At 38.3% G+C, this 26,998-nt stretch overlaps 1 protein-coding gene across 3 annotated transcripts in view; it reads right to left on the reverse strand.

Annotated features, from left to right (window-relative positions):
* NUP133 (nucleoporin 133) overlaps nucleotides 1-26,363 on the reverse strand; it is a 43,192-nt gene extending 16,829 nt beyond the window's left edge. The window contains exons 1-23 of one of the 3 annotated variants that reach the window (XM_042446079.1): nucleotides 26,123-26,363; nucleotides 24,805-24,923; nucleotides 22,744-22,841; nucleotides 21,399-21,506; nucleotides 21,065-21,196; nucleotides 20,391-20,561; nucleotides 19,486-19,641; nucleotides 19,337-19,407; nucleotides 17,429-17,576; nucleotides 16,353-16,497; nucleotides 15,328-15,485; nucleotides 14,930-15,021; nucleotides 13,944-14,107; nucleotides 12,797-12,891; nucleotides 12,490-12,714; nucleotides 11,874-11,996; nucleotides 10,243-10,342; nucleotides 8,889-9,131; nucleotides 6,837-6,970; nucleotides 5,350-5,508; nucleotides 2,995-3,130; nucleotides 2,526-2,597; nucleotides 1,542-1,660 (exon numbers count right to left, since the gene is read on the reverse strand). In XM_042446079.1, coding sequence (XP_042302013.1) covers nucleotides 1,542-1,660; nucleotides 2,526-2,597; nucleotides 2,995-3,130; nucleotides 5,350-5,508; nucleotides 6,837-6,970; nucleotides 8,889-9,131; nucleotides 10,243-10,342; nucleotides 11,874-11,996; nucleotides 12,490-12,714; nucleotides 12,797-12,891; nucleotides 13,944-14,107; nucleotides 14,930-15,021; nucleotides 15,328-15,485; nucleotides 16,353-16,497; nucleotides 17,429-17,576; nucleotides 19,337-19,407; nucleotides 19,486-19,641; nucleotides 20,391-20,561; nucleotides 21,065-21,196; nucleotides 21,399-21,506; nucleotides 22,744-22,841; nucleotides 24,805-24,923; nucleotides 26,123-26,286 — 3,132 coding nt within the window. In that variant the 5' untranslated portion in view covers nucleotides 26,287-26,363. The remainder of the gene's footprint in view (nucleotides 1-1,541; nucleotides 1,661-2,525; nucleotides 2,598-2,994; nucleotides 3,131-5,349; nucleotides 5,509-6,836; nucleotides 6,971-8,888; nucleotides 9,132-10,242; nucleotides 10,343-11,873; nucleotides 11,997-12,489; nucleotides 12,715-12,796; nucleotides 12,892-13,943; nucleotides 14,108-14,929; nucleotides 15,022-15,327; nucleotides 15,486-16,352; nucleotides 16,498-17,428; nucleotides 17,577-19,336; nucleotides 19,408-19,485; nucleotides 19,642-20,390; nucleotides 20,562-21,064; nucleotides 21,197-21,398; nucleotides 21,507-22,743; nucleotides 22,842-24,804; nucleotides 24,924-26,122) is intronic. The other 2 variants (XM_042446081.1, XM_042446080.1) reach the window with 2 other exon arrangements.
* Nucleotides 26,364-26,998: the final 635 nt, after the last annotated feature.

Genomic DNA, 26,998 nt, shown 5'->3' on the forward strand with positions numbered 1-26,998 from the left:
AGAAATTTGTTGCCTCTCCCTGTACAAAATTCTTCCCTTGCCAAACTTAAACATGGATACATTTAGGCTTCTTTTAGTCTCCCAGGATAGTCTCCTGGGAGTGGGGAGACAGATGAGCAAACTCTCTCATCAAGTGTAAAACATTTACCCAGGAGTTTTACTATTTCAAAAAAATTCCAGTCTTTATACAGCTATCTTGCAATTATTAATTAATTTAATAGGGTTTCTATGTCCTACTTGTTCCATAGATAATAGGATCTACAAACTCAATTACAAATGGAATTTATTTTTCAACAATGTTTTTGTTGCAAATAGAGCTACTAGATGATGAACTGTGAAGAATCCCTGAAGTATAAAGAACTTCTGTTTTTTCCATATAATTTTATGTGGCGACTGCAAACAAACAAGCAACAAGCAAACAAAAACACCACATCCAAAAAATCACTAAAAATAGGAAAGAACAACATGCTGTTTATAGAGTGCCATCATTATGCATAGTTTTCACAAACTATGGCGGGGTACAGACTGCCGCCGCCGGCTAGTCTGTGGTGGAGCCGGAGCCTCCATACGGCGCGGCTCCCCTGCGGACTGAAAAAGAAGCTCCAAAATGGAGCTTCTTTTTCCGTCGCGTTTGTGACGTAGCGAGGCGCCAGGGGCGCACTCGCTACGTCACAAGCGATGCGACGCGTACGGACGCTCAGCGTCCGATACGCAAAGATGGCGCCGGCCATGTAGAAGGGCCGGCGCCATCTTGTACGGACAGAGTCCGTACTAGGCCCAGGGGCGTCTATAAGAGACGCCCCCTTTTTTAAAATGGGACGTCCTCCGGACGTCCCAAAGGGCAATATAGAAAGCCCCTACAAGAATACTACTTGTCTCATAAGCTTATTTCAAATACTATCTATCAAGTAGGTCTTCCACTATATTTGATTTAATCTGTATAGTGGCTGCTTCAATTCTGGGAAGTGCTGAAATGTCATTTCTAATTGCTGGATCATTACTCAATCACACTCAAATGAAATCAAATTTTATTTGTATCAAGCCAGTAATAAATACAATACAAACCAACAGACCTAACATAAAAGCTCACTAGTACTAATACTAATACAAACTTATTTGTAAAATATATCTCTGGTACTAAAACAGATATAAATAGTATAACGAAAGGGATTTAACATATAAAAAAAATCACTGAGTTCATTTTAAAATGAACTCAAGTCTGACCTACCTCACAGGGATGCAGTAAGAATAAAGTAGGAAGATGAGAGGTATGTACACTAGTGATTTTCAATATTTTGTCTGTCAGATATTTCAGATATCAGCTTCCAGAATCACTAACCATTGAATAAACTGCCTGGGCTTCTTGGAACTGATATTCAAAATATCAGGAGCACTAATGTTTGAACAATAACTCATGTACCCTACCTTGAACTTCAGTGAAAGTGTATACAAATAAAACTAATAATACATAATAAATAGTTCAGAAATTCAGGTTGAAAGAAAACAATATTAAAAATCAAACGATCAACAGCAGAACATACCTCAATCAGCTCAGGGGCACTTAATACAGGCATTTCATGAAGATTTAAATTTTTCTCAGCCAACAGCTGTTCAGGAAGAGTTTCCTGGTGCAGCAAAAAGCGTTCTTGCTCAGCAATTTCTGCATAAAGTAAAATTTAAAAATTGCATAAATTACTGTAAGTCTCTAATAGTATAATAAAGTTGCTGGGTCCATGGACTGAATACAACTTGTTACCCAGATCATTAAACTTGCTATGAATAACTCAATTCCACCCTAAAAAGCAAGCTTACTGTATCTGCATCAATTGGAAAGATGTGCTCTATTTCATTTGGAACTAATTGTCCAAGGTCTGGTTGCCTATTTGTATATTTTCAAAAAGATAATTTAAGGAAATTATTACCTGCATAACTATTACAAATTATTCCAAAATCAGACAGCAACTACAGCTGCATCTGCATTGCAGAAATAATCTAATTTGATACCATTTTAACTGCCATGGCTCAATGCTATGGGATCATGGAATTTGTAGTTTGTTGTGGCACCAGAGCTCTCTGATACAAAACTGCAAATCCCAGAATTCCATAGAATTGATCCAGTTAAAGTTGTGTCAAACTGGATTATTTCTACAGTGCAGACACAGCCTTTGTGATATAGCAAAAGAAACCCACTAATTTAAAGTCCAATCGTAAATCTGGAGTCTAGATTCTGGACCAAAACCATTTCTTCACAAAAACAGCCTGTGCCAATTTCTAGAAAACTTCCTTTTAAAACTATGTACCCATGCTTAAAGTGGCTCTTTTAACTAGCAGCTTATTTTTTTAAAAAAACTTTGCTTTTGGTGTTTTTTTTTAATGCTTTTGTCTAAATTTAAGATTTACATTCAATGGCTGCAGGAGAACAGCTATTTTTTCTCTTTTCCTCCTTTCCCACCAGTACTGAACCCCTTGAAACCATTTCCAATAAAGGACTGCTTTGTACAGGACTGCATTACAAGGATATCAACCTGAATTAGGTGATGGAAACACCTCTCCTTCAAAAGTGTTGCCAGAGAGAGTATGAGGGCGGCATATGGGTACTGCAAAGCGAACAAGGGAAAAAGAAAGAACAGTTGTACAAACTGTTTTCTGCTTGTGTATTCATTACAGGTTTGAGCATTAGATTACAACTCTGGACAACAGAATTTGAATCCCCACTCAGGCATGGAAACCCACTGGGTGACCCTGGGCAAGTCACACTCTCTCAGGCTCAGAGGATGGCAATGGCAACCCCTCTCTGAAGAAACTTGCCAAGAAAACCCTGTGATAGGTTCACCAAAAGTCAAAAATGAATTAAAGGTAAACAATACACACACACACACACACACACACTCATTAGAAGGAGCCAGATCCTGTTAGAGATGGCTAAAAAGCTGTCAGTTCTCTACTGAGCTTCTCATGTTGCAGTTCTTTTAAAATGCTAGTAAGAAAGCATACCTTCAGTTTTCTCATTCAGTATCACTTCTGATGTATCAGAAGCCAGCATAGATAGCTTGCTCAAGCCCAGAAGAGTTTTCTTCTTTGCAAAGTACCGAGTTTCTGTATTTGCTAAATTTTGCAGTGTTCGGTGAGCCTAACAAATAAAAAATATTTTATTATATCAAGTATTGACAAAGTTTTGAAATATTAAAGTTGAAAACAAAAATGTAGCAACTTGCAAATATTTACTAACCTGGGAATTTATTCTTGAATATTAATTTCACGACAATTATATATCAAATTAATGTTTCACAAGGATCTTTTTTAAATTCTGAGACTGCTGAAAAGAGCTTTTGTCTTGTCCTGCACTAAGAATTGTATATACTGTAGTTCTCGGGAACAACATAATACAAACGACACTATTAGGCTACTTCATTACATATGAGTAGTAGTACACAGATTAAAAACTGGAAACAAAAAGCCACGTATCATAACTCATTTTCCAGTGTTTTGAATTAATATAATTATAAAGATCAAAAAAGAAAAGAAACTCTCTAACCTAGAGAGTTCCATCAGATTTGGGAGGGGACTATGAGATTTTACAAAAATATTTACCCACTATAATATCTAATTCAATACTTTGTAACCATGTGAGCAGGCATTTAAGCAGGCAGATTTTCATTATCATTTATTTATGTAGCGTCATCACTGTACGTGGTGCTTTATAAATAGAAGAACAACAGGATAGTTCCCTGCCTTCATGCTTGCAATGTAATGAAGACATGACACAAAAAGAAAAGGTGATGTGCTATAGTGGGGCTTCTCCAATTATCTGGGCAATACAGCTGAGGGAAAGTTTAAAAGTTGAGATTTTGCAGGTTACGAATCAAATAAACACAACTCCTTCTATCTAGACCAGGGGTAGGCAACCTACGGCCCGCGGGCCGGGCAAGGCCTTGGGACCGGCCCCAGCCCGGTCCTGCTGCCAATTGCCGCCGGAGCCTTTGGCCTCTCGCCTCCTTTGGCCTATCAGGAGGAGCCAGGCAAGGGGGTCAAGCGGTGGGCAAGGGGGGAAATTGTCTATAGAAGCCTCAGAAACATGCATTTATATTAGCATTAAAAAAAAAACAGCAATTTTTTTTGCGTGTCCTCCATTTGAAAATTTTGTCCTACATTTGTCCGGGTTTATTTATTTATTTAAATTTTTTTTAAAAAAAATATTTAATTATTTATTTTTTGGCTTTGGACCCCCCAGTTGTCTGAAGGACAGCAACCTGGCCCCCGGCTCAAAAAGGTTGCCTACCCCTGATCTAGACTGAAGAAAGAACTGGCAATTAACACATTCAATGGAATAAGCCCAGTGAAACCCCTCCCCCCAAAAATATAAAACTGGTGTTGTTTAGGTACTGTAGAAACATTTACAGAGGTTAAAAATTCCCTATATGTCAGAGTTTCAAATAGAAGGATTGTCTCATATGCACATTCTTTATATTTTAAGCAAGAGAGTTGACATTATGTGAGGTAGATTCCAGGGAGATGCTAATGGAAGAAATTCTGGTACTGCAATTATTCTGCACACTGTCATGGGAAAGGAATTTGGAAGACTACACAGAACATCTTGTGAAGTACAAGCATATGCTTGGACAGTGGCATGTATCTGGAAATATTAGGCAAGACAAACAAATATAGGAGGACAGGGTCTTAATGGCTGCATCCACACTGCAGAAATAATCCAAGTTGACACCACTTTAACTGCCAGGGCTCAATGTTATGGAATTCTGGGCACTGTTGTTTGCTATGGCACCAGAGCTCTCAGACAGTGAAGACTAAATGTCTCGTAAAACTACAATTCCAGAATTCCACAGCACTGAGCCCTGGCAGTTACAGTGGTATCAACTGGATTATTTCTGCAGTGTGGATGCATCCAATGTGTGCCAGATGCTGAGCAAGAGACTGCAAAACCATGCACTAAAAGAAACACACCACTGGATTTCAGTTATCTTTTCTCATGCAAAGAATCTGCACTAAGTCCACAAAAGTCCTTCTGTTCCTGAAGAACAACAGGACATCTGGATTCAATTTATGGGTTAATACTAAATACATTCACAATTTTATCAAAAATCCTTTATTCAGAAGACTCCACATTTTACAAACAGTTAACAAAACCAGTGATGAGATGCAATTATAAAATTAGGAACAGGATATACAAATGTCCTTGGTTGTTTTATATTACTGGAGATGTGTACTTGTGTACAGGTAATCATGGTATCTAACGTGGGGTTGAGTATGGTGGAGAGATAACAAGAACAGGCAGAGTAATAGAGGATCTTTACCGAAAGCATTGTTAACTTATATAAAAATGATAAAGCATACCTTTTCCAATTCATTACTGTTGATGTCGTGCAGCCAACTGAGATGTTCATGGGCTTGTAAGAAGCTGGCTAACTGACCGTGTTGAGCAAGTGGCTGAGATAAAAGCTTTCCCCTTTTCCCTTTCTCCAAATACCAGCGAAAAAGGAAATCTGAAAAATTCTGAAATTTACATCTGTATAAGTTCCTGCCTCTCAGAATATGGCCTGTTTGGAATTTGTGTTAAAATATAGTTCTTCTAAATTTGTTCAACATAAACATTTTCTCTCCAGTATTTTAGTATAGAAAATTAAAATACAAATGCTACCAGTTATTCCACATGGGTTTATAGGCACCCTCGTAGCAGGCAGTCGCCAGTGGTGTGTTTGTGCAACGGTGCACATGAATGGTCAGGAAAGTTACAAAAAAATAAATAAATACCTAGCAGCACAGCTTGACACTGTGCTGTGTACATTCAGGCCTCCTCGGGAGCAGTCAGTGCAGTCTCAACCCACTCTTAGAGAAAGCAGATTCAAGCCACTTTTTCCTGCCGGTCTGCTTTGCCCATACATGTCCATTGTAAAATGAATAAATTCACTTCTCTCAAAACATTGTAAGCTAAATTGAAGGATTCAAAATATACTTTTAAAAAAAACTATCAAATCAGTTCTGTGGCTCTCTAATGCCACAATAATGAAACCCAGGAAAATCATAGAAACAAATCTCTCTTCACTTCTTATATGGGAAAAGCAAAAGAAAAGGCAAACAAGAGCAGCCAGGATAGAAAAGAAAGTATGAAAAAGGCAGTATGTAAACTCTGGTGAAACTGCAAGTCTTCATGCCTATTCTGAAAGCCATACTCTCTACATATAATCTGTCTTTATCTTGTTTGCGTGCATTGTTCATCAATAAAGTAAGTGAACAGAATGTACAAAATCATCCTTTCCAATATTATTCCCTCATGTTTTCTGATAAATAAAACAGTTTTACTTGTTTTTATGTCAACATCCAGTATCTCCAAGTTTTTCTATGGGCAAGCTGTTTCTTGGTCCACCATTGCTTCCTCCACTGCTTTAGTCTCATTGGCCCCTTAAGGGTCAATGCAACTCTAAAGCATGATCTGATGCACATGCGCCAATTCTTTAATTTCTTGTTTGGTTATATCAAATGTTTTCTGTTATCCTGGTACTGTTTAATTTTTATTTGGAAGATTTTCAGGGTGCATATTTGCACAGAGATAACACCCACCTTTCCAGTCATCACGAGAAATGAATCCGTATAAGAGACAAACATAATAGGATGGAGGCAAGATTTTTCTCAGTAAGTTATGTGAATCATAGTCTACTTGTACTAAACACAGAAATGTGAAATTAATGATAGATGTGTAGCCTTAGCTTCACAGTTCTACTATGCTTAGTGCTCAATGATTAGCAAGTCCTAAAGAAAACTGATAGTAAATTCCTGTGGTTTTCCCTATAAACTACTTTTAACTAACAGCACAATAATTTTACCTGATCAGCAAACTGGGTCATGTAACGTTGCAATCTAGCTTGATTATCCGTCTGCTCACACATCTGTACCAAAATGTCAAAGTCACAGTATTTTTCTGCCAGAGCAGCAGCTAACTGGTACTGTCCAAGAGAGACTGGACCAAAACAAACAAGGAAAAACACCCACAGTCAAATATGTTCATCTTGCTATTCTTTCAGAATATATTTTAAAAATTCAATTTACATCACATGTTTCTTCCAGCATGGGATCGAAAGCAACATACAGTATGGATTAAAAGGAAGCATTATTAATACAGTGGGCCCTCCCCTTATGCGGGGGGGATCCATTCCAGATCCCCCCGCATAAGAGGAAATCAGCGTACGCTGGAGTCCCACAGAAAGCAATAGGGCTTACACCTGTGTTGTGCAGCAGTGCACGCGTCATGTACATGCACCCCATTACTTCTTCTGGGGCACGTGCCAGGCTCTTCCGGTATGGCTTTCAGCATATGTGTATGGCGTGCCTGCGTAAAGTGCGGACACACTGTATTCACATTATGACAGCAAAACAAAGACATACTGGTATTTCTTCAAAACATTCTGCACACACATAGGATCACTAATAATAATGGATGTTAATACTCTCTAGAAGTGGACATATAGCACTGTACTTTTAATCAGCTGTTCATAATGTAGCAAACATCAGGACTAATTCAACAAAACCAGACAAGATTTTGTTCTTACAGAGTCTTTCAACTCATTCCATCTGTCTCACACCTTGTGAACAATAAAACCCTGAACTTTGCAAATTATTAAAAGCCAGTTTTTCTTTAATACAACAGAGGCCACCCACTATCACTAACAGCAGCATGATATGCTATGCAGATATGACAGAGAAGAGCAAAGAAATGTAGGTAATTAACTACTTTCCCCAAAAGTAGTAAGTCAATTTAAGAAAGCATAGTCCATTTGTCATTAGAAATATCATAACACTAAAGAATTCGTGATTCTGTCATTTGTTATACACACGTTCCTAGGAAGAAATCCTGGAATTCAAGAGCAATACAATTTTCTCCTGAGAAAACCATTTTCCTGGAGAAAGGAATTGGGATCTCTTAAGAGTGGCAACAAATTAGTGCCATATTCCATTAAAATCTGATTGTCTGAAAAACCATAAATATTATGAGTGTAGAATCTGGCAGTGAAATGGTCTTGCTATCATGAAATCATTTGCAATTACAGACTACAGAAATTTCAACATTATCTTAAGTATAAAATGTTGCATTGAAATGTAAAATCCACAGAAGAAAAGAAATTTTATACTGGAAGTTGAGAGTAAAATTTCTAGAAATCCTTAAGCCATGGGAGAAAAACATTCCCTCCCTGTTCTTCAAACAGACAAACAAACAAATAAAATAATTAATAAAAATAATAAAATAAAACTGGGGTTCTGTGACTGAAAAGAAATCTTACACAAGTTGTTTTCTGCACTGTATGCACCTAACTATATGGGCAGCATCAGTGGTGTTCTTCTCCTAACTGAGAAATTAGGCACTGACAATGATAAATGAGAGATTTATTAAATAATAATTCTTCATAAAAGAATCCCTCACCATATCAATAATAACAAAGAACTTGGTGCTTGTCTAGAACTCTGTGTTGTGAAACACTTTGTTTGACATTTTTAACTGTACACGAGAACGCTCAGCTCAAGAATGACCAAGATGAAGTTACTCTGGCAGCGGACGAAAGAGAACTGAAGGTGGAGCTAGATTGACAGGTTGGGCATGCTCAGTACATGGGAGTTGGTGGGGCTACCCACCAATCTGCTCAGCTTTTGAACTTCCAAATGGCGTCTTTGTGCAGGTGCAAAGCCCTAATATGTGAGGCACAGAAACCACAACGAAGAAACAGTAAATACTGGGGAAAGAGGAATTAAAAATACACTTATCTTTTTATTCCTTTGCCTCCTCATTTCCTTTCATATAGGTGACATGTTCCAGTTGACTATTAGCACAGTTATCCATTACCAAAGACTTATACAGACCCTCATGTAATAAAAGCAGCACTTACGTAGTGGTAATAGAAGTTCTGATCTCTTTTGCGTGTATTCCATTTCCAGACTGTTATATCGTTCCTGATACTCAGGTCGGTCCACAGACTTAAGTTGAGAAACATAACCATCCAGAAAGCAATCTAATAGTGCCACCAGCTGTTCTGTCAGTGTGCTACGAAGTTTACTATTAACCTGAGGATAGACCTTCTTCAGAATGATTTCATGCTGTTGCACTATTGCTGTTCGCACACCAACAGATGCTTCAGAGGACCAAAAAAAGAAATAATTAAAGCCATTTGATATACATAATAATAAAACAAAAAGAACATTACAGTAAATGTAAATATCGCCACCATTTCCATTACAAAACAGGATTCCCAGTGCGCCCAACAAAGAAAGGAAAAGGCGGGCATTACAAAATCCAGCCACTCATGCTTCTACATTTCTCCAAATCTGAAAAGTTTGGAGGAAACCAGAATTGGGAGAAAAATAGCAAGAGTTGTGCTTAAAAGAATACCTATTTTTACCAGACATCATCTTTATGAAATACTTTCTTTTTAATAGCGTCAGTACTATAGGTCTTAGTAATCTTGAAGAATCACTTCACATTTTTAGACAATTGTAAACTGAAAACATTTCCAGTATATATGTAGCCTGCATATAGATCATCATGTATGACAACACATGTGCACATGCGCTAGAGAGCTGTAATGAATTATCCACATTACTCAGAGGACTATGAGAGAAACTTAGCTGTTAGTTGCAATGCCACCTCTACAATACATATTTAGGTTTCATTTTGTTTTCATAAGTAATGACTCCAAGCTATTTCAGGAATGCTATAATACTTATGGAACTGTTTCACAAAAACAAATGTTTTAATTAGCAAAGAAGGCACTGTAACTCAGATTTGGCCTTCATCTGTTCTTCCCTATATTAAGAAACATGAGTTCACTTTGATAAAACAAATTCCTGGGCTCAGAATTCACAGTTTCCTGTGGGCTTCTTTTGGGGTTTTAGGAGGTGTTTTTTTTTTGGGGGGGGGGGGGGGTCTTTTAAATAAAATAAAATCCTTAAGCCCAAAAGCCTATGCTCTCCTGTCATTAACCTGCCAAGATGCAAGTGTGCTTGCCAATACATTCAAGACAAGAATGTAAAACTAAAATGAAACAAAAGATGAAAACCTAATTCAAATAAAAGCCTCTCAGATATTTAAGAAACACAATACTGTGGTTTGAGGCTTACAGCAGGGGGAACAAATTCAAAGGCTACTTCAGTATAGTTCTGTAAATAAGATACAAATAATATAAATATATTGTTTATAAACTAGCAGTAAAACAATTTATGTAATAAGACTTTTGCTATTCTCACCTGTCCATGGAATATACTCTGGTTCCATTTCAGTAGGCTCTCTTATTTTATATAAAGAGGCTTTAGACTGGCGATCATGGATAGCAGCTTGTAGCATATCCTACAGAACATAGACAAAGAAAATGCAGTATCTGACAAAAAGGAGATTTGTTTGTGGAGGAGCCTATCTATCATGATGCATTACCATTAAAAAAAACCCACTCTTAAGAGTGCACTCAGATGACAAATGCTGCTAAGATCATAGGCCAAAGAGGACAACTGAAAACCAAGATGATGACACTTTTTTCACATGGCAAATCTCAAGAGATGAGACAGACTGAGCTAGAGATGAGAGAAACTAGAATAATAGACAACTATTATGTAAAAAGGGGAAGAAAAATAAAGATGCTCAATTATCTGGCAAGACAGGAAAAATAAAACTGATGCAGAAGGGAGAGAACTGCAACCGAAAAAGATATCTGAACTTCTGCTTCAATAGCTGGCACAAGGGAATAACTAAAGTGTGCAAGGATTGCTCCATTGGCTGTCTAGAGAATAACACTGTAAAGAAACAACTCAAAAGTTGTGTGTGCTACTGGGAATTTTATATCAAAAACATGGCTGGTATTTTTTCACAAGTTGGTCTTATCTCTTCACAGCTCTCTCCTAGCAAGTAATGTTGCTATCCTTTTAGCATATGGGTTAAGTGATGATTTACATCCTGCTCCTTTGTGCCTTCTGCTAAATATAATGAAAATAGGTTTATCAGTTTGTTTGTTACCACTACTGTAAGTTGTTATGACAAGATTCTCTTTTTTGCCATCTTTGTTAAAACATGTACTGATTTCCCATTTCTTATTAAGTCCTAAATCCTAGGAAATTATTAAGTTTTTTAAAAAAATAATTTTATATGAAATAAGTAAACTATATGAAATAGTAGTTACTATCAAAACACAGAAGCAGTGGATTAAACATATCCATTAAGGACAAGAACAACTGGCAAAGAAAAATAAAAAATAAAAAGCCATTAAAAAACCCCAATATGTACAAAGGAAAAAGAATACTTAGACCAAGACAACCGCATAATGCTTTTTATGGAATTTGGTTTTAAAATGGGTTTTTCCAATATAGGTGTAAAGAAAGTGGAAAAGGGGGAGATGAGTCTGTAAGTGAATGAAATAAAAGGCCATGGAATTGCCACAAAGATGTCTTTTTTGTGCCTGTATGCTTTTTTAAGTTGTGAAATCTTTTTTTCTAGCAATACAAGAGGAAATTTTCCAAAATTGAACAATTTAATATTTTACTGATTTTGGGGGTGGGATGGAGATATAAGCAAGTACTTAACTTTCCCACTGAAATCAATTTTCAATTTGAAAGCACTTAACAGGGTGCAATACATCCATAGTATTTTAGGTTACTGGGCAAAATTCAATGGTTTGTTAGATAATGAAACTGACATTTGTTGACAAAAATGGATCCCTCTCTCCCCTGCAGCCACAAGCATTCCCTTAAGTTTTCTGCAGATGACTGGAGGACTCACCAGAGTAGGCAAGTTCTCTTTTTATAAGTAAAGTTACCTCTCATTACAGTGGATAAAACCCACTATATTGGCCTTTTCATTCACATTAATTTTAATTTTAAAAATTTAATACCTTCATGATGTTGTTTACATTGATAACTATTTCAGCCCATTCATCAGACTGAACAGATGTATCCTCCAAGATCTGTTTTTCCTTTTCCAGCAAGCATTCAAAAATAGCATCTATTTGTGACACCTGAAAAATTAAAAAGGTCAAAAACAAAACTGACCATTAAAATTCTCCACAAAGAATACAACAATGATTCAGTTTAGATTAATCAAATATTATCAAATGCATTTCACTGAACAGACTGACTATTCAATAGAGATTGTTTTAGTCTTTTAACTTTCATGATTAAAATAAAGCCATGAACATGTGAAATTTTAGGTAGATACTTAGAAAAAAATATTCCATAATTTACCTCCTGTGGAACTTTTTGCTTCATGCTCTAATGCACACTATATGCATCTGAGGAAGTAGAGGAAGTCTATGAAAGCTCATGCTGCCAACCTCTTTATTTCAGTTAGACTCAAAGGTGCTACAAGATCTCTCTACATACTGATTCTACAGACTAACAGCTATATCTTTGAATTCTATCACTTGGTATGGATGTAACAGAAAAAAAGAAGAAATGACAAATGTTTGTATCCTGGAGCTGAGACTTATACACGTACAAAATTCATTTTACCTCTCTGAAGAAAACATCTGCAGGAGTTAGACTTGATGGAATGTCACTTTCTCTTTTTTCCAACACAAGCTGTACTGCTGCATTCACTACCTCTGGCAATCGATAATGATGGTTTTTGAGAGCAATGGCTGCAGCTAACTTTTCTGCATGTTCACTGAGTAATAACCGAGTTGCCATAGGTATGCTTCTTACTTGAACAATATTCAAACGTCCAAACAGACCCACCTTGGAGAGAGATAATGGTAAATTAAAATGGCGTTACACTGCATTGTATCAATGTTTCTGCTTGAGAACTTTGGAAGCCTACCTGGCGAAGAAAGTCAATGAAGAGTGAATGTGCTTGCGATTTATTGTCCAACTGACGAAGAACAATGATGGATGAGCTGGTGAAACTTGCTGCTTCTGTACAGAAGTATGACAGAATATATAAATTACTTCAATTGGACATATTTTTAAAGAGATCATCGTTATATATTCAAATATACCTTTTTAAAAAAAATATGGGTTTAGTTCATGCATAAAATATCTAAGGCCTTATACAGACAGGCCGAAATAAAGCTGCTTCAGGTCACTTTGGAGGTATAGTGTTTCAATGATGCATGAGTCCTAAGAGTCTGGAAGCTGAACCAAAGCTGCACTCCAGTCCTTAGGACTGGAGCAAGGCTTTGGTGCGGTTTCTGGACTCTGGACGTATGTATCATTTAAACAGCATACTAGCAAAGTGACTCAAAGCAGCTTTATTTTGGCCTGTCTGTATCAGGCCTAAGTATGATATTGTGGCACACTCTTGTCTACTGAGCCAACCTCCCAATTCCACCTTAAAATTCAGGCATCAATACTGAGGGATGGAGTTCTGCAGAACTGGCTAGCAAGGCACTGAAGGATCAGCCCAGCCCTCTCCAGCCAGCAAGTGACAGTGTGATGAGTAGTTTCAATAGGACTCCAGAGGGGTCCCTGCTTCTGATTGTCACACTGCACTTGCTGGCAGGAGGAGGAATGGTTACATCGTCTTTCCTTATCCTGCTTACAAGTGCCACAGAACTTCATTCCTTAGTTACCACTATCTAGATTTTTAGGTGGGTTTGGGGGCATCTGCAGTCACAGCAATGGTGCCAAAACCATAAACGTGAACAGCAAACAGTTATGAGGTTGTAACCTGAGCGTACAACTTTGTAACTGCCTAACACGATGCAAACTGTAGTTTTAAACTAAATATTGAGTACTATGTCAACTCTATTTGATTTCATGATAAACCAAGCTTCACTTTCACTAGCAGTTAAGTAAAGAAAATGAAGGCAGAACTCATGTTTCTAAACATCCGTCAACCTTAAGGTATAGAGATGACAGGACAGATATAACAATTATTCCTTTCATGAGACTCCCTCACCGTGTAATTACTCACATTCACAAACCAGAGATCACAGCATAGCCATTTTACATGCAACAGTCCTTACCTTCAGGTACTGATTCAGCCCATCGTGGGTCAGATGTAGGATAATCATCCACCAGTTCTTCACTAAGTTGAGTCACAGAACTATCCAGATCAGTACCAGGACCCAAATCTGCATGTTGGAGAAACAGCTCAGCAACTATGGCTTGTGCATTCTTCACATCATTCCTCAAATAAAAGACAATACATAATTAAATCAACTCTTCAAAGGGAACATGACTGAGATCCTGCATGTTCAACAGTCCATCAGCCTACTTTCACCCCTTTTCCCTTCCACTGCACTGCAAATGACCGCTTAAATATCAGATCATGACCTTACAAATGACATTTTAACATTCAACAGTGAAACCTTCAGTATCTCTCTGATAATCAGACATTTTCAACACTGCCATGTAAACAAGTCATCACAATTATTATAGTATTAAATTCTCTATGCTAGAAGTCCCACTACTAAAGAACCCAAAACACATCCTGCAGATAAGACCCACCCTTGCTAAACATTTATTCTTTGCCATGAACCATTCGACGAGAACCTGATGAGGGCTATATGTAGTTTTCAGAACATAAAGTGGAAGGATGCAAAAACATATTTAAAAGGCATCATGCATATGTTAGAAGCAGCAAGTAATCTATATACTCCAGTAAGATCCCATCTGATCTTGGAAGTTAAGCAGGGTCAGGTCTGGTTAGTACTTGTATGGGAGAATTGCCAACTAATACCAGGTGCTATAGACTATATTTCAGGAGGGCAATGGCAAAGCACCTCTGAGTATTCCTTTCCTAAGAAACCCTATGACATATATGGGACTAGTGTAAATCCAGAGGTACATGCATACATACAACAGGCTACAACAAAACCCATGCCTATTTCTCTAACATATTATGCAATAAAGAGAAAACTCACTAAATGTGAGGCTAAAATGTTGATGCCGTACAAGCACGCTGGGTTTCCTAGAATGAAAGTCATTCAACATAACATTTATTTTGTACCTGCAATACTGTAAGAAAGCAGATTTTAATATTTTTGTCTTATCCTCTTGTGCTACAATATCCATTCTAGAAGGGAGGTCAGATGCAATACTCTAAAACATAAAAAGGAGATAAGTTAAGGGTGGAATACCCCTTCCACAAAAACCAACTTGTTGTGACGAAAGATGCTAACTGTGAAGGAGGAAAAATGCACTGCAGAAATCTTACATCCTTAACCAAGATTAAAGCAATTAGAATAATGCTCCAGTGTATTTGATGAAGTGTCCAAGAAAGTGTATGCCAAATAAAACTTGCTCATTTTAAAGATACCACAAGACTCATTTTTGTTGCAACAGATTACTCAGCTATAACCTGTTCAATTCTTCAGATATATAACTGTTTCAGTTAATCATTATTACCTCATCAATTGGCTCAGCTACAGAGGAGGCTAAAGAATCCTCAATATCTTCAGGAAGCACAGAAATTGTTTCCCTGGAATGTACAGCCACAAGTCCACTTTTTCTAGCAAAAAATATGGGAAGTCCAGCACAAGAACCTGCTCCTAAAATTCTATCACCTGAAAAAAGATAAATGAAAACCCAACATCATCATCATTTGAGGTATGCAGAAAAAGACAATAAGCAACATTTCTAAAAGACTGTACAGCAGGGATGAAAATAATATTTTGTGCAAAAAACAGTATTCTCAGACAAACGTGCATTTTGTGCAAGTCTGCTGTTTTCTTATGCAACACCCCCCCCCCCCCCCCCGTGGTATGGATAAACCCCTGTAATATCTTTTACACACACACACACAAACTTGTACAAAAAATAACCACATGGTTTTATCATACAAGATTACTGTTCCTTATACAGAATACTTTTTGTTGTTGAAAATTGATGGTTTTTGCATAGAAAATAGCAAACCTGCATAAAAAACATATACAGCTATCTGGACACAGCACTTTTTGCACTAAACCCAACAATTCCCATTAAAAAAAACCCCATACACTCCGACAGAGAATAAACTCCTGAAACATTCTGGGATAACTGACTATGGCACAAGAACTGTTAAAAATATTTGCTTTCTTTGCATCTGGGGAAAAATGTAGAAATTATTCATCCTGATTTGTGAGGATGAAATAATTTAATATTATCACCCGTACTGTGAACAGATTTTCAGATGCATCAAGTGAAACTGATGCCAGCTGAAGTGTATAAATAAAAAGGTCTCTACACACAATTGTGTCCCTGAAACATGATTAGGATTATTCTTATATTTCATTATCATTTCCTTCATTGCCAAGTTATTGAGTAAATGGAATTTTTTCAAGAAAATATATTTTAACATTTAGTGAATTTCATTTCTGGGGAGGTCTGAAAACACCTTCACTGGTTTACTGAACATCTTTAAGATAAGCACTTCAGTTTACTAAGGTTCTTACCTTGAGAACTAAAAATAATTTTCTCCTGGGGGAGAGAAGTTCTTCCTGTTCCAGTTGAACAAGCAAATACCTCATCTTCTGTGTAAAGACAAGCAGCTTGGCTGGAGAAATCCGGGACTACTAAACGACACATCCGTTGTTCAGGCTGAAAAATGTTCCATTAAAGGTTACAATGAAAAACACAGACAATTATAACATCTGATATTTGTCAGTAAGCCCCCCCCCATACACAGTGTACCAGTACCTGATTTTTAAAAACTTTTTTCGATAGTTTACATTCAAGATTACCAATTTTAAAAAAAATTGAATTTTCTTATCAAAATACAATTTTGCTAGGTTTTTAAGGCTTCCCTGTACTGTTTTGGGTCTAAGGGAAGATTTTATTTACTTAGGAATACTGTAAACTGGACATTATTTCTTGGTTAAATAAAGGCTTCTTCTGGGATTTGATGTGGGGAATATAGCAATAAATAAATAAATAAATAAATAAATAAATAAATAAAATAACATTGGAGGGGCTTTGGGACTTGAAAAATGGACTTATTTGACACACTAAGAATCAAGCAAGTACTAAGGCAGACAACAAGAGAGGAAAAGAAAATTTTAGCCCAAAACACATGGGCTAAAATGAAGCGGTTTCTGGACGCTTTGGGGGAGTGGGGTTTATACAATGCAAGTGGCCAGAAGCCGCTCCGACATAGCCCTTGAGCCAAAAGGATGGGAACAAAAAGGAGCTGTTTTAATCCAGTTCCTGTGGTATGTGGCTTGGGACTGCAGGCAGCAGCCCGCTTTCAGAGCAGGCCATACGGCTGCTGCAGTCCCGGCTGGAGGCTGTTCCTTCCTGGCCATCTGCTTCGCCCTATGAGGACAGTTTATCAAGCTACTATTTGCCACAAAAGGAGGGGGAAATTTCTACAAAGTTCGTTTCTATGCATATTTTTGAATTTAAATATTTCAAATAAACCCTGTTGACTTTCTAATGACCAATGTGTTATCAAAGTCATGTATTTCCAAACAATATTCTTAAGTTGAACTAAGAGAACTAAGGGGGGGGAACTTTTAAATATGTCAATTACCTGAAAAAGTGGGTTATACTGGGTGACCTCCACAACAATATTATCAAATGCGGGGTAATCATTATCTTCCAGGGTTACCAAAGTATAATAGATGAGGCACGGACTGTCACCAAGATGCCAAGTTGCAGCCAAAATCACCAATCCATCACTATTAATTGAAGGATGTAAGTGTTAAAAAGTAATTTACCTTACAAAAGAATATTTAGAGTCTAAGTAGCAAAACAGGGGTTTTCAGCTATTCAACAGCATCCTGCCCACTCTTCTTACAAAAAGTATCTTTGTGTTGCGACAAGTGGGGTGGACAGCCTCTCTAGGTTTCTCACTCTGGCACCAATTGTTGGATTCCTGTTACTCACCTTCCCTTATAACCACTCATTCAGTTTAGCATTCAGGTCCAAATGGATCTTAACACAGGATAAGCTGATGTTGTTTGTGTTAGGTTCATTTTGGTAGCATGTGATAAATTCTTACTTAACCAATTTAAATAAAAGGTTTCTAGACAGAGATACAAAACTACCAAAGTTTACTGACCAGCATGGTAGCTGTTTAAACTATCTGTATCTACGGTAACTTCTTAAGAATTTCAGTGTTACAACTCAGAATTAGTGTAACCACGTTTCCTGGACTCTACTTCACTATACTCTCAGCTCCCAACAGACTAAAGGTTTTAATCCATCTCTTATCTTGATCTTATCACTAATCAGTCCTATATTTCTGACTAATTCTTGACTGACTAATCCTATATTTCTGACTAATTCACCAAATGTGGGAGCTCCCCCCCCACTGCTACGACACCAAATACAGGGACCTTCTAAATGTCTTCATGGTTTCTAAGTGAGACTTTCTTCCTCACATAGGACAAGACCACTCTTGAACCACTGGTGCCACTACAGACATTGTGTGTCTGACTAAGTACATAATTGCAGTGTTCCCAGTGATGTGTATAATACAAAATTAATTTGTTAAACAGAAGTTCAATATGCACTTAAAGATTGCTTATTTAATACATCTAAATGCTAACTAACTCTTAACACATCTCAGTGATTCTTTGTTTCCTGTCTTTTCATAATTCTAGCTGAACCTAACTATCCTATATCTAATGAAACTCTATCTGCACCCCCAACTGTCATACCCCTTAACCTTTTTAACACCCCTTCAAATATTTAGCTGATGGCTCATCACTCCCAATATTCCATGCTCTCATCTCCTCCCAAAAGGACCACTTACCTTATTACATACACAATATATCACTTACGCAAACATACTATACTATAATTTCTCTGATTATAGAGCCATCTGTTCCAAGTCTCTACCATGCAGAAATACACAATTAAAGCACCTCTGAAAGATGCCCATTCAATCTGCTTAATGGAGGCTGGAGAGGGAAGAGTCTAGCAGCTTGCAAAGAAATCTATTCCAGTGTAAAAAAATATTTCTAATGTTTAGGAGGAATGTCTGCTCCTGTAATACCCAATAAATTTTTAAAAAACAAAATGCTAGAATATCACAGCCCTTACCCATTCTTATCTGCTCCTGGTCCTTACCTCTGTCTCCATCTCTATTTCTGTTTAACAGTCAAGACTCTTTTGTATTCTTTTCCCCTTTCAACACACTCTCACAGCATTCCAAGAGCTGTGAACAGCTAGTTGCACTCAGGCAATGGAGACTAATTCACATGCATCACACATACACACAAACACAGTCTCTTGCCCAAAGCTGGCACCACGTTGTCCACAGCAGAAAATAATACATACTGACATACACACATACCCCCTAGCACAATAAGTCTATGTAAATATGAACAGTGCTCTGAGGTTCTGGAAATTACTAGTACAAGACACTGGGATCGTGTCAGAATGCCTACCCCTGCATAGCTCAGTGTGCCTAGCTTTCTAAACAAGAACTTACCGATTTTGCTGCATATCCAAATACTGTATGTTGATATCTCCTTTAATGTCTCCATAGTTGCTATCAGATCCCTGTGGAAATAAGAAGCATTAAAGTACCAGAAATAAAGCAAACACCTAGTTATATATTCGGCATTTATTGCTGCTTACCCATATTGATTCCATGATACTTTCTCTAAGTATCCTATTCACATCCCAGCTGAGAACCTGGCGTTCTGTAGTTTCATCAATTTCCCACTTGTGAAGATTAGAACTGGTTAGTGCATAAAATCTTGAATCACTGTTGTCCCAAAGAACACTAGAAAGCTGAATTAAAGATAAATTATGGATAGAATCTTTCATGCAAGGCCTCTGTTTTTCACAAAATGGACAATGTGGTTAGAATTACAACACTGTAAAGGTAAAGAAATGTGTTTGTTGAGTAACTCAGTCATACACGAGCACAAATTAAGTGTGCTGTTTACTGCTAATATCATAGGCACCTGTTGCATAGTACCTGTGAAAAAACTCAGATTCTAGACAATAGCAACACTATAAAAAATTTACTCCGTAGAAAACAGACGCCAGTTCTTGTTCAAATAATGTAAAGTGATTTAAGGGAAAAGACAACCCCCTAAGTTAGAAAAAAGAAAAGTTGACAGAAAGAGAAAAAAAGGTGCCTCTGTCTTCTGCCAGTCTGCTGCTTCTGACACCCACAAATTACCCCCAAGGGAATGCAGCTCTCGAGAAACTGTTTCCTATAGATGCTGTAACTGGTTCCTGTTAAGGATTATTTTTTGCTTCTGCATTTTCCAGCAGGCCACATGTCACTTCTGGTTTCCCTTTAGGCCCATGTTTGATCTTTTAGTGGAGTCTGGGGCTTGTAGAGAGTTAAACCATGTTTTGAGGTGGTTTTGCACAGGTTTTTGTTTGTTTTTTTGCAATTTGGAGTCAATTCTTCCCTTTAAAAAATGGGTAATAAAGAAAGACTGCCCCAAAAAAAAAAGGGGGGGGGAGATTAGGGTCACCTGCAGTGTGCACTGTCTTCAGCTCCACTGTAAAGAATGTAGACTTACCACTTCATCATTACTGGGAGACAAGATGCCCAGCAGAGAAGAAACTCTTCGACCTATTCCTGAAAACATGCCTTGTCCTTGTAGTAGGCTATGCTGATGAATCTTGCCAGAGCTGTCTGGTGTCAATCGGATAAACTGGCTCCGTGAAGATGATAAAATAAAACTTCCTTCCTAAAAGATAAGAAAAGCTCAGTTTGGTCTTGACGTGGTATTATTTTTATTAGGTAAAAACTTTTTATTTAAAAAGAAAATGTACACTTGCTTTGTTAGCATTGTTGTTGCTATTTGCTATATGTTGGCTTCAACATATGGTATCTTTATGAACAAGAGAATTCCAAGACATCCTATTATTAACATACATATTTAGGTCTTACAAAATCAGGGTCATGGCTTTGTCAACTGAACCAATCCACCTGTTTCCTCTTTCCTTACTGCCTTTCATTTTTCCAAGTGCTATTATTCTTTTCCCCAATGAATAAGGTCAGTTCATATGTTCAAAATACAGCAGCCCTCCTCAAGGTAAAATCCAGTTATTCTAGTTGAAATATATACTGTAGTGCCTGCTAGGCAATGATCAGAGAAAAGACAGGATAAAATTGAGATTTACCAGAGCAGTTCAATTGTAGTCTTAAAATCCCATAAAATCTATTTTTACAGTAAGGTTTCTCCTTTACCTTTATTGCTGTTAAAAAATTGCAGAGAGAGCCTCCAAAATCTGTGTATGTCTCAGTGTAGGAACTTTCATGTACCAGGCTGGGCCAATATCTTATTGATCCTTCACTTGTGGCAACCATTACGGATAGAGACTTGCAAAGACAGCAAATTAGATATGTTAGCTATGCACTTAGTACTTAAATGACAAATTTACACCATTTCAACTGTGTTTGTATGACTGGCATACTGACTACTTCATTGTGCCATAGTTTAATTTCTGAATGATTCCAAGATAAAAGACATTTCAATTATTTTCACAAATTGCATACCCAAACAAAATGTTAAGCTCCTCACCTGTAAGGAAGGTGCTTCACCAGAAATATCAAGAGAAGATATTGCTACTAAATCAGCATTCCACAGATAGTCACTGGGTGGCAACTGCAATTCCTTGCATACAGACAGCTGCAACACACAAATTTGTTTCTTCATTTGCTTTGGCAATAGTTTAATTTAAAAACAAGCATTTATGCTACTGAAGTTCCTAGAAAGCATATTTTAGAGAATATCAAATTCTAAAATACTGTATCAGAATAGCTTAAATAATATCTGTTCTATTTCTTTCTGATTATGCTGTCAAAATTTAGTTCCTAATTTTTACCCAATGTCCTGATATTATCTTGAAAATGATATAGTAATCAATACTGTAATCTCACAATTTAGAAGAGGCATTCTGGATGCAACATAAATACTGGCATAACAGGAAATATAAATGTCTATAGTGCTTTTCAGGCATTTGCCTGAATACATGGAGGGCTAAATGGGTGAAGAGAGTGTGGGCATATATGTATCTGCCCCGCTCCTGCAACATCGCCATAACATAGAACACACATTCATGTGTTAAGTGCAAAGGTATGTAGATGGCTTTGTAACCATATTCTGCAAAATACAGCTACAGAGATCCTGTGATTGGGATTCACAGAATCTAGTTGCAGGAACTCTGTAATCATATTCAGCCAAATAGTTAAACACACACTGCAGATCTTTGTGTTCAACATTTATGCTGGGTATGAGGGGACATTTGGGAGTAGGCATAACATATGTGGCCAGCTCCCTCCCACCCACTTAGCTCACCACACTTTTAGGTAAACATATGAAAATGGCTTATATCACAACTGAAGAGGAATTTTCATAACCATTTTTTCACAAGATAAGGCCCATTGAAATCAAAAAGACATCTTCCCAAGAGTATCAATTAACTATTTTAACACACAGGATGATTCAGAAAGTTTGCACATAACAGCAAGCTGGTAAGACTGAAAGCTCGCTTTCACTTTAATGGTAAAGCTCAATATCAAATAGCCCATAGCCTAAACCAGTTCTGTTCAAAGTAGAGGTCCACAGACTGGTATGGTCCCACAAGCACTGGATGCTAGTCTGCAGCGAGTTCTCAGGAAACTATGTGTATATGATAATAAAATGGTACAAACATGATACTGGTCTCTGGCACACTGAGAAAAAACATCCTTAGCTGCCAAATCAGTTAATTTGAAAAGCACGGATCTAAATCTTTCACAGGACACCTTAAATGATGCAAAACAAATGCACTGCCAGCTAACATCACCAGTGCCATAGCTCTGAGGTTACCCATTTGTCTTCTACATTCTTCTTTTGAAAATGCCCATATCTTCTCTTAATTTACCTTTGGTGATTGGCCAGTCTTCCAAATAATCAGTCTTTCTTTGTACACTAGCCAAGCCCATCCCCTTTCATCTATCTGCACACTCAAATGGTCCTCAGCTGCAAGAAAGAATCATATATGAGACATAATGACATAAGATATACAAGTATGTCTTTAAATTCCTACGCATTGCATTTGAAAGTAACTGGTTTACTAAATATTGTTTGTGGGAGCCTAATGGTAACTTGTTAGAATCAGTCCCTTTATTTTTGTGTATAAAGGCAAATGAAAAGCAAATTTGTCAGAAAGATCTCAACTGATCTCCATATATTTATTTAGGCTATTTGTATTCCACCCTTTGCAAAACTGTTCCAAAGAAATTTATGATAAACTGTTTACAAAAAAACAGGGAACAACATATAACAGGAAAAAAGTTGGCAAGTCAAAAGCGCTATAACTAAGTAATCAAATAAGCTAATTTAAAAAAACTGAAATAAAAACAAAAAAGTGGATAAAAGACAGCCAAAGTACCATCATCATTAAAACTCATATAAGGAATGTGAGGCTTGTTCTTGCATTTTAGAAGATAGCAAATGGGGCATATTCTGTGCTATCTAGTCTTTCCCTAGTGAGAATACCCAGTCCTCATTGGACTGTCTTAAGAGCCCCTCCCCAAAGAGTTTTCCCCCCTAAAGATTTCTGTAAGGGGCTTATCTGATTCTTCACGTATTCCCCATTGTGCATGGGCAGTGCCGTTTTGCAGTGGGAGAATTGAAACACTAATAGCAACTGAACCGTTGGAAGCAGGGGCGTCATGAAGTTTGGCATTACCAAGTGTGGGTAACTCTCTCGCACACACCCATTAACCTCCTCCCATAGCACACTATACATCCTTAGTAATGTTTCTGCACTAATGTTACTCCTTAATTGTAATTCCTGTATATTACTGAATGCAATGGTAATAGCTGTGACATAAACAACTAAATTTAAAATTATACATTTAACTTACAATATCATACACACAGCCCAAATGCATTTACACACACACACACACACAGTTTCATGTGGTTGAAGTGATAATTTGGTAAAATGTGTTGTTTATAAAGAAAATTTTGAAAACAATTTTTTTTTAAAAAAAATTAACATTTAAAATCTGGGGCATCTCCTTTCTCCTCCCACTAAGCCTCACTTCACTCACACCATCTCTTCAGCATTTAAAGGGACACAGGCAAACACCACAGCCCATTTTTGCCAAAAGCTAGGTTTGAGGAGCAGTAGTGTCACCCCCCCCCCCTTCGGATGTCACTTGGTGGAGTCCGCACCCCCCTCCCCCCGCACTGACACAACTGAGCAGAGAAAATATCTCTGAGCAAAAATGGCAGGTAGGTTCACCTGGAAAAGATAATTTCTAAGATACCCAAGGCATTCAGAACTCTGAAAGTCCAAACTGAACCCAGAAATCAACTTTCAACCACTGAAGATATTTTAACATTACTATAATGAGGTTGCAGCAGTCAGCTGTGGTTAACCTTCCATCTCCTGTATGCTGCACTTGCTGAAGCTTCTGGGTGCTTTTTGTAAGTATCCCCATATGCAATACATTATAATTAACTCACATAGATGTTACTGAAGCATAGATAATTGTGGCAGAACACCCCCCCCCCCGAAAGGTGCAAATCAAGCATCAGCTGAAGTTGACAAAAGGTACTATAAGCTACTGAAGCCTGCTCTATGTAAGAAAGCACAGTGATCTAAGAATACAGTACTTCCATAATTAACACTATTTTCTCAAGGAAGGCAACAAATCCACCCAAGGTAAATTGAATATAATTTAGTTGGCTTGATAAGCCATTGAGTAACACTATCTTTGCCTCACTGTAACTAAACAATATCTCATTGTGCAATAACATTAAAGCTGTATCTTTGTATCTCAAACTTCAAATTCATGCTTTCTAAAATAGTTGTCTACATCAACATCTAAAGATATTGGCAATGTTACTGAGAACATTACAAACCCAACAGTTAGCTATTTTGCTGTTTTCCAATTTGCTGTTATTCATATAGCAAATGTGAAGCACTTACCATGAGCCATTCTCAAGGCCTCCATAACCTTTACTGGTAAGGGTGAGCCGAACCTTTTCACGTCATAGTTAATGGTTTCACTTCCTGAAGGATGATGTACAACTTTCGTGGGAGTACACCTAAGCAAAAACAGTGGCCATCAGCATTATCAGTATTTGTCACTTTCAACTAAGTAGTTAAAAGCATTGATTCATCAACTTATATGTTCATTCCATCTGTCACTGTTTGAAGATGTGGAACACATAACAAAGTAAATATTTCAGCTGCTACTTCACTAATTGGGAAAAAACCCACAAATGCATTTTTCTTATCATGGAACAAACATTCTCATTTCTGAAAATTATCAGGGCTGCTGCAAGCTCTGCCTTTGATAAAATGCACTGCTATGAAGCTAATATAGGCCACAGCAGTTGCCAACTTCAGTACAGTGCTTTTCTTCAGGACCAAAGCAGCAGGAACAAAGGATAAACCCACCTCAGCCTTCTCCCATTACAGTGAACAGGCCAACCGCCATAGCTATCATTCCCTTTGCTTAAAAAATCTGCACATTAAATGTATATCTACAATAGAGAGGCATTAACAAAAGACCACTTTGCCATCTTGGGATTTGTCTGTTGACAAGATACTTAGAACTGTTTGCCAGCATCCCTTGCCTAAGAAAACATAATAGAATTCATGGGGTCAGCATAAGTTGATGGGCAACTTCAGCACACACACACACACACACACACACACCCCACTACACTCCCATGAACAACAACGCAAGAGCTGTATGGTAAGTAACGCCAAAGGGCCACACAAGGGGTACATGCCTTTACAGAGGCCAAGGCTACCCCTGACACTGCAGAATGAATGCCACTTGACACCACTCAGTGCTATCTATGGCATTCTAGCAGAGATAGTTCTGTGAGATATTTAGCCTGTCAGAGAGCTCTGGGGCCACAACAAACTACAAATCCCAGGGTCCCATGTGACGAAGCCATGAAAGCTGCAGTGGTGGCAAACTGCACTAATTCTGCCTCCTGGCAGCAAGGACTCTGGGAAATCAGGGATCCAATTCCCCTCAGCCACAGAAACTCCGTTGGCAACCTTGTGCAAGTGACATTCCCTCAGTCTCACAGGACACACAACCACACCTCCTCTCAATCTATGTTGCCAACAAAGGTCAAGGATAGGGCCACAGTCAACTTGAAGGCACTTAACAACAAAGAAACAGAATTCTATAGCAGAGAGCCAGACAAAGTGTTAAAGCGCTGCCAAACCGGGTTCTCTCTCCAGTGTGGCTGCTGCTTCGTCTCCTGCAGCGCCCCGCACTCACCGAGCGGACAGAGAACTGACGTTCCTCCTCGCCACCGGAGAAAAGATGGCCGGGGAACTGACTGTCGCTTGGTTCCTCCTCCTGCCGCCGGCCCTGAGGCTCCTTCGTCCTGAGCCGCCGCCTCCGCCGCCGCTTCCCGGAGTGTGAGGGGAGCCGAGATACATCTTCCCACCTTGTTCAACTCAAGCCTTTCCCTCACACTCTTCAACTCAGAATGCCGCCGGCGCCTCCCGATGACGCAACTCTCTCTCTCTCTCATTCGCTCGCGCGCCCAACTACGTCATCGCCTCCCCGACCAATAGGGATTGGGCGGCAAAGCTCGAGCGCCCGATTGGCTCAGAAAGGCGGGAGAGAACGTTGGAGCCTCGCGAGCGCTGCGGGGGGCGGGGCTTCAGATGTGTTTCAAGTTTGCTTCTAACGGCTGCTGGCTTTGAGGGCGTTTTGCAGACATTGGTTATGGCGGGAAGATGACCCACCCTTGACTGGGGCTAAGCGGCATTTACGTCGTTGTTCTTCTTAGCTGTTTAGTCATAAAATCATAGAGCTGGAAGAGACCCCAAGAAGGGCACCCGGTCCAGCCCCATTCTGCCATGCAGGAAATCCCCATCAAAGCATCCCTGACAGATGGCCCTCCAGCCTCTGCTTAAAGACCTCCAAGGAAGGAGACTCCACTACACTCCGAGGAAGGAGTGTGTCCCACTGTCGAACAGCCCTTACTGTCAGGAAGTTCTTCATAATGTCGAGGTGGAATCTCTTTTCCTGGAGCTTGCATCCATTGTTCCGGGTCCTATTCTCTGGAGCAGCAGAAAACAAGCTTGCTCCCTCCTCAATATGACATCCCTTCAAATATTTAAACAGGGCTATCATATCACCTCT

Source organism: Sceloporus undulatus, chromosome 1, assembly GCF_019175285.1.
Source record: "Sceloporus undulatus isolate JIND9_A2432 ecotype Alabama chromosome 1, SceUnd_v1.1, whole genome shotgun sequence".
NCBI lineage: Eukaryota > Metazoa > Chordata > Lepidosauria > Squamata > Phrynosomatidae > Sceloporus > Sceloporus undulatus.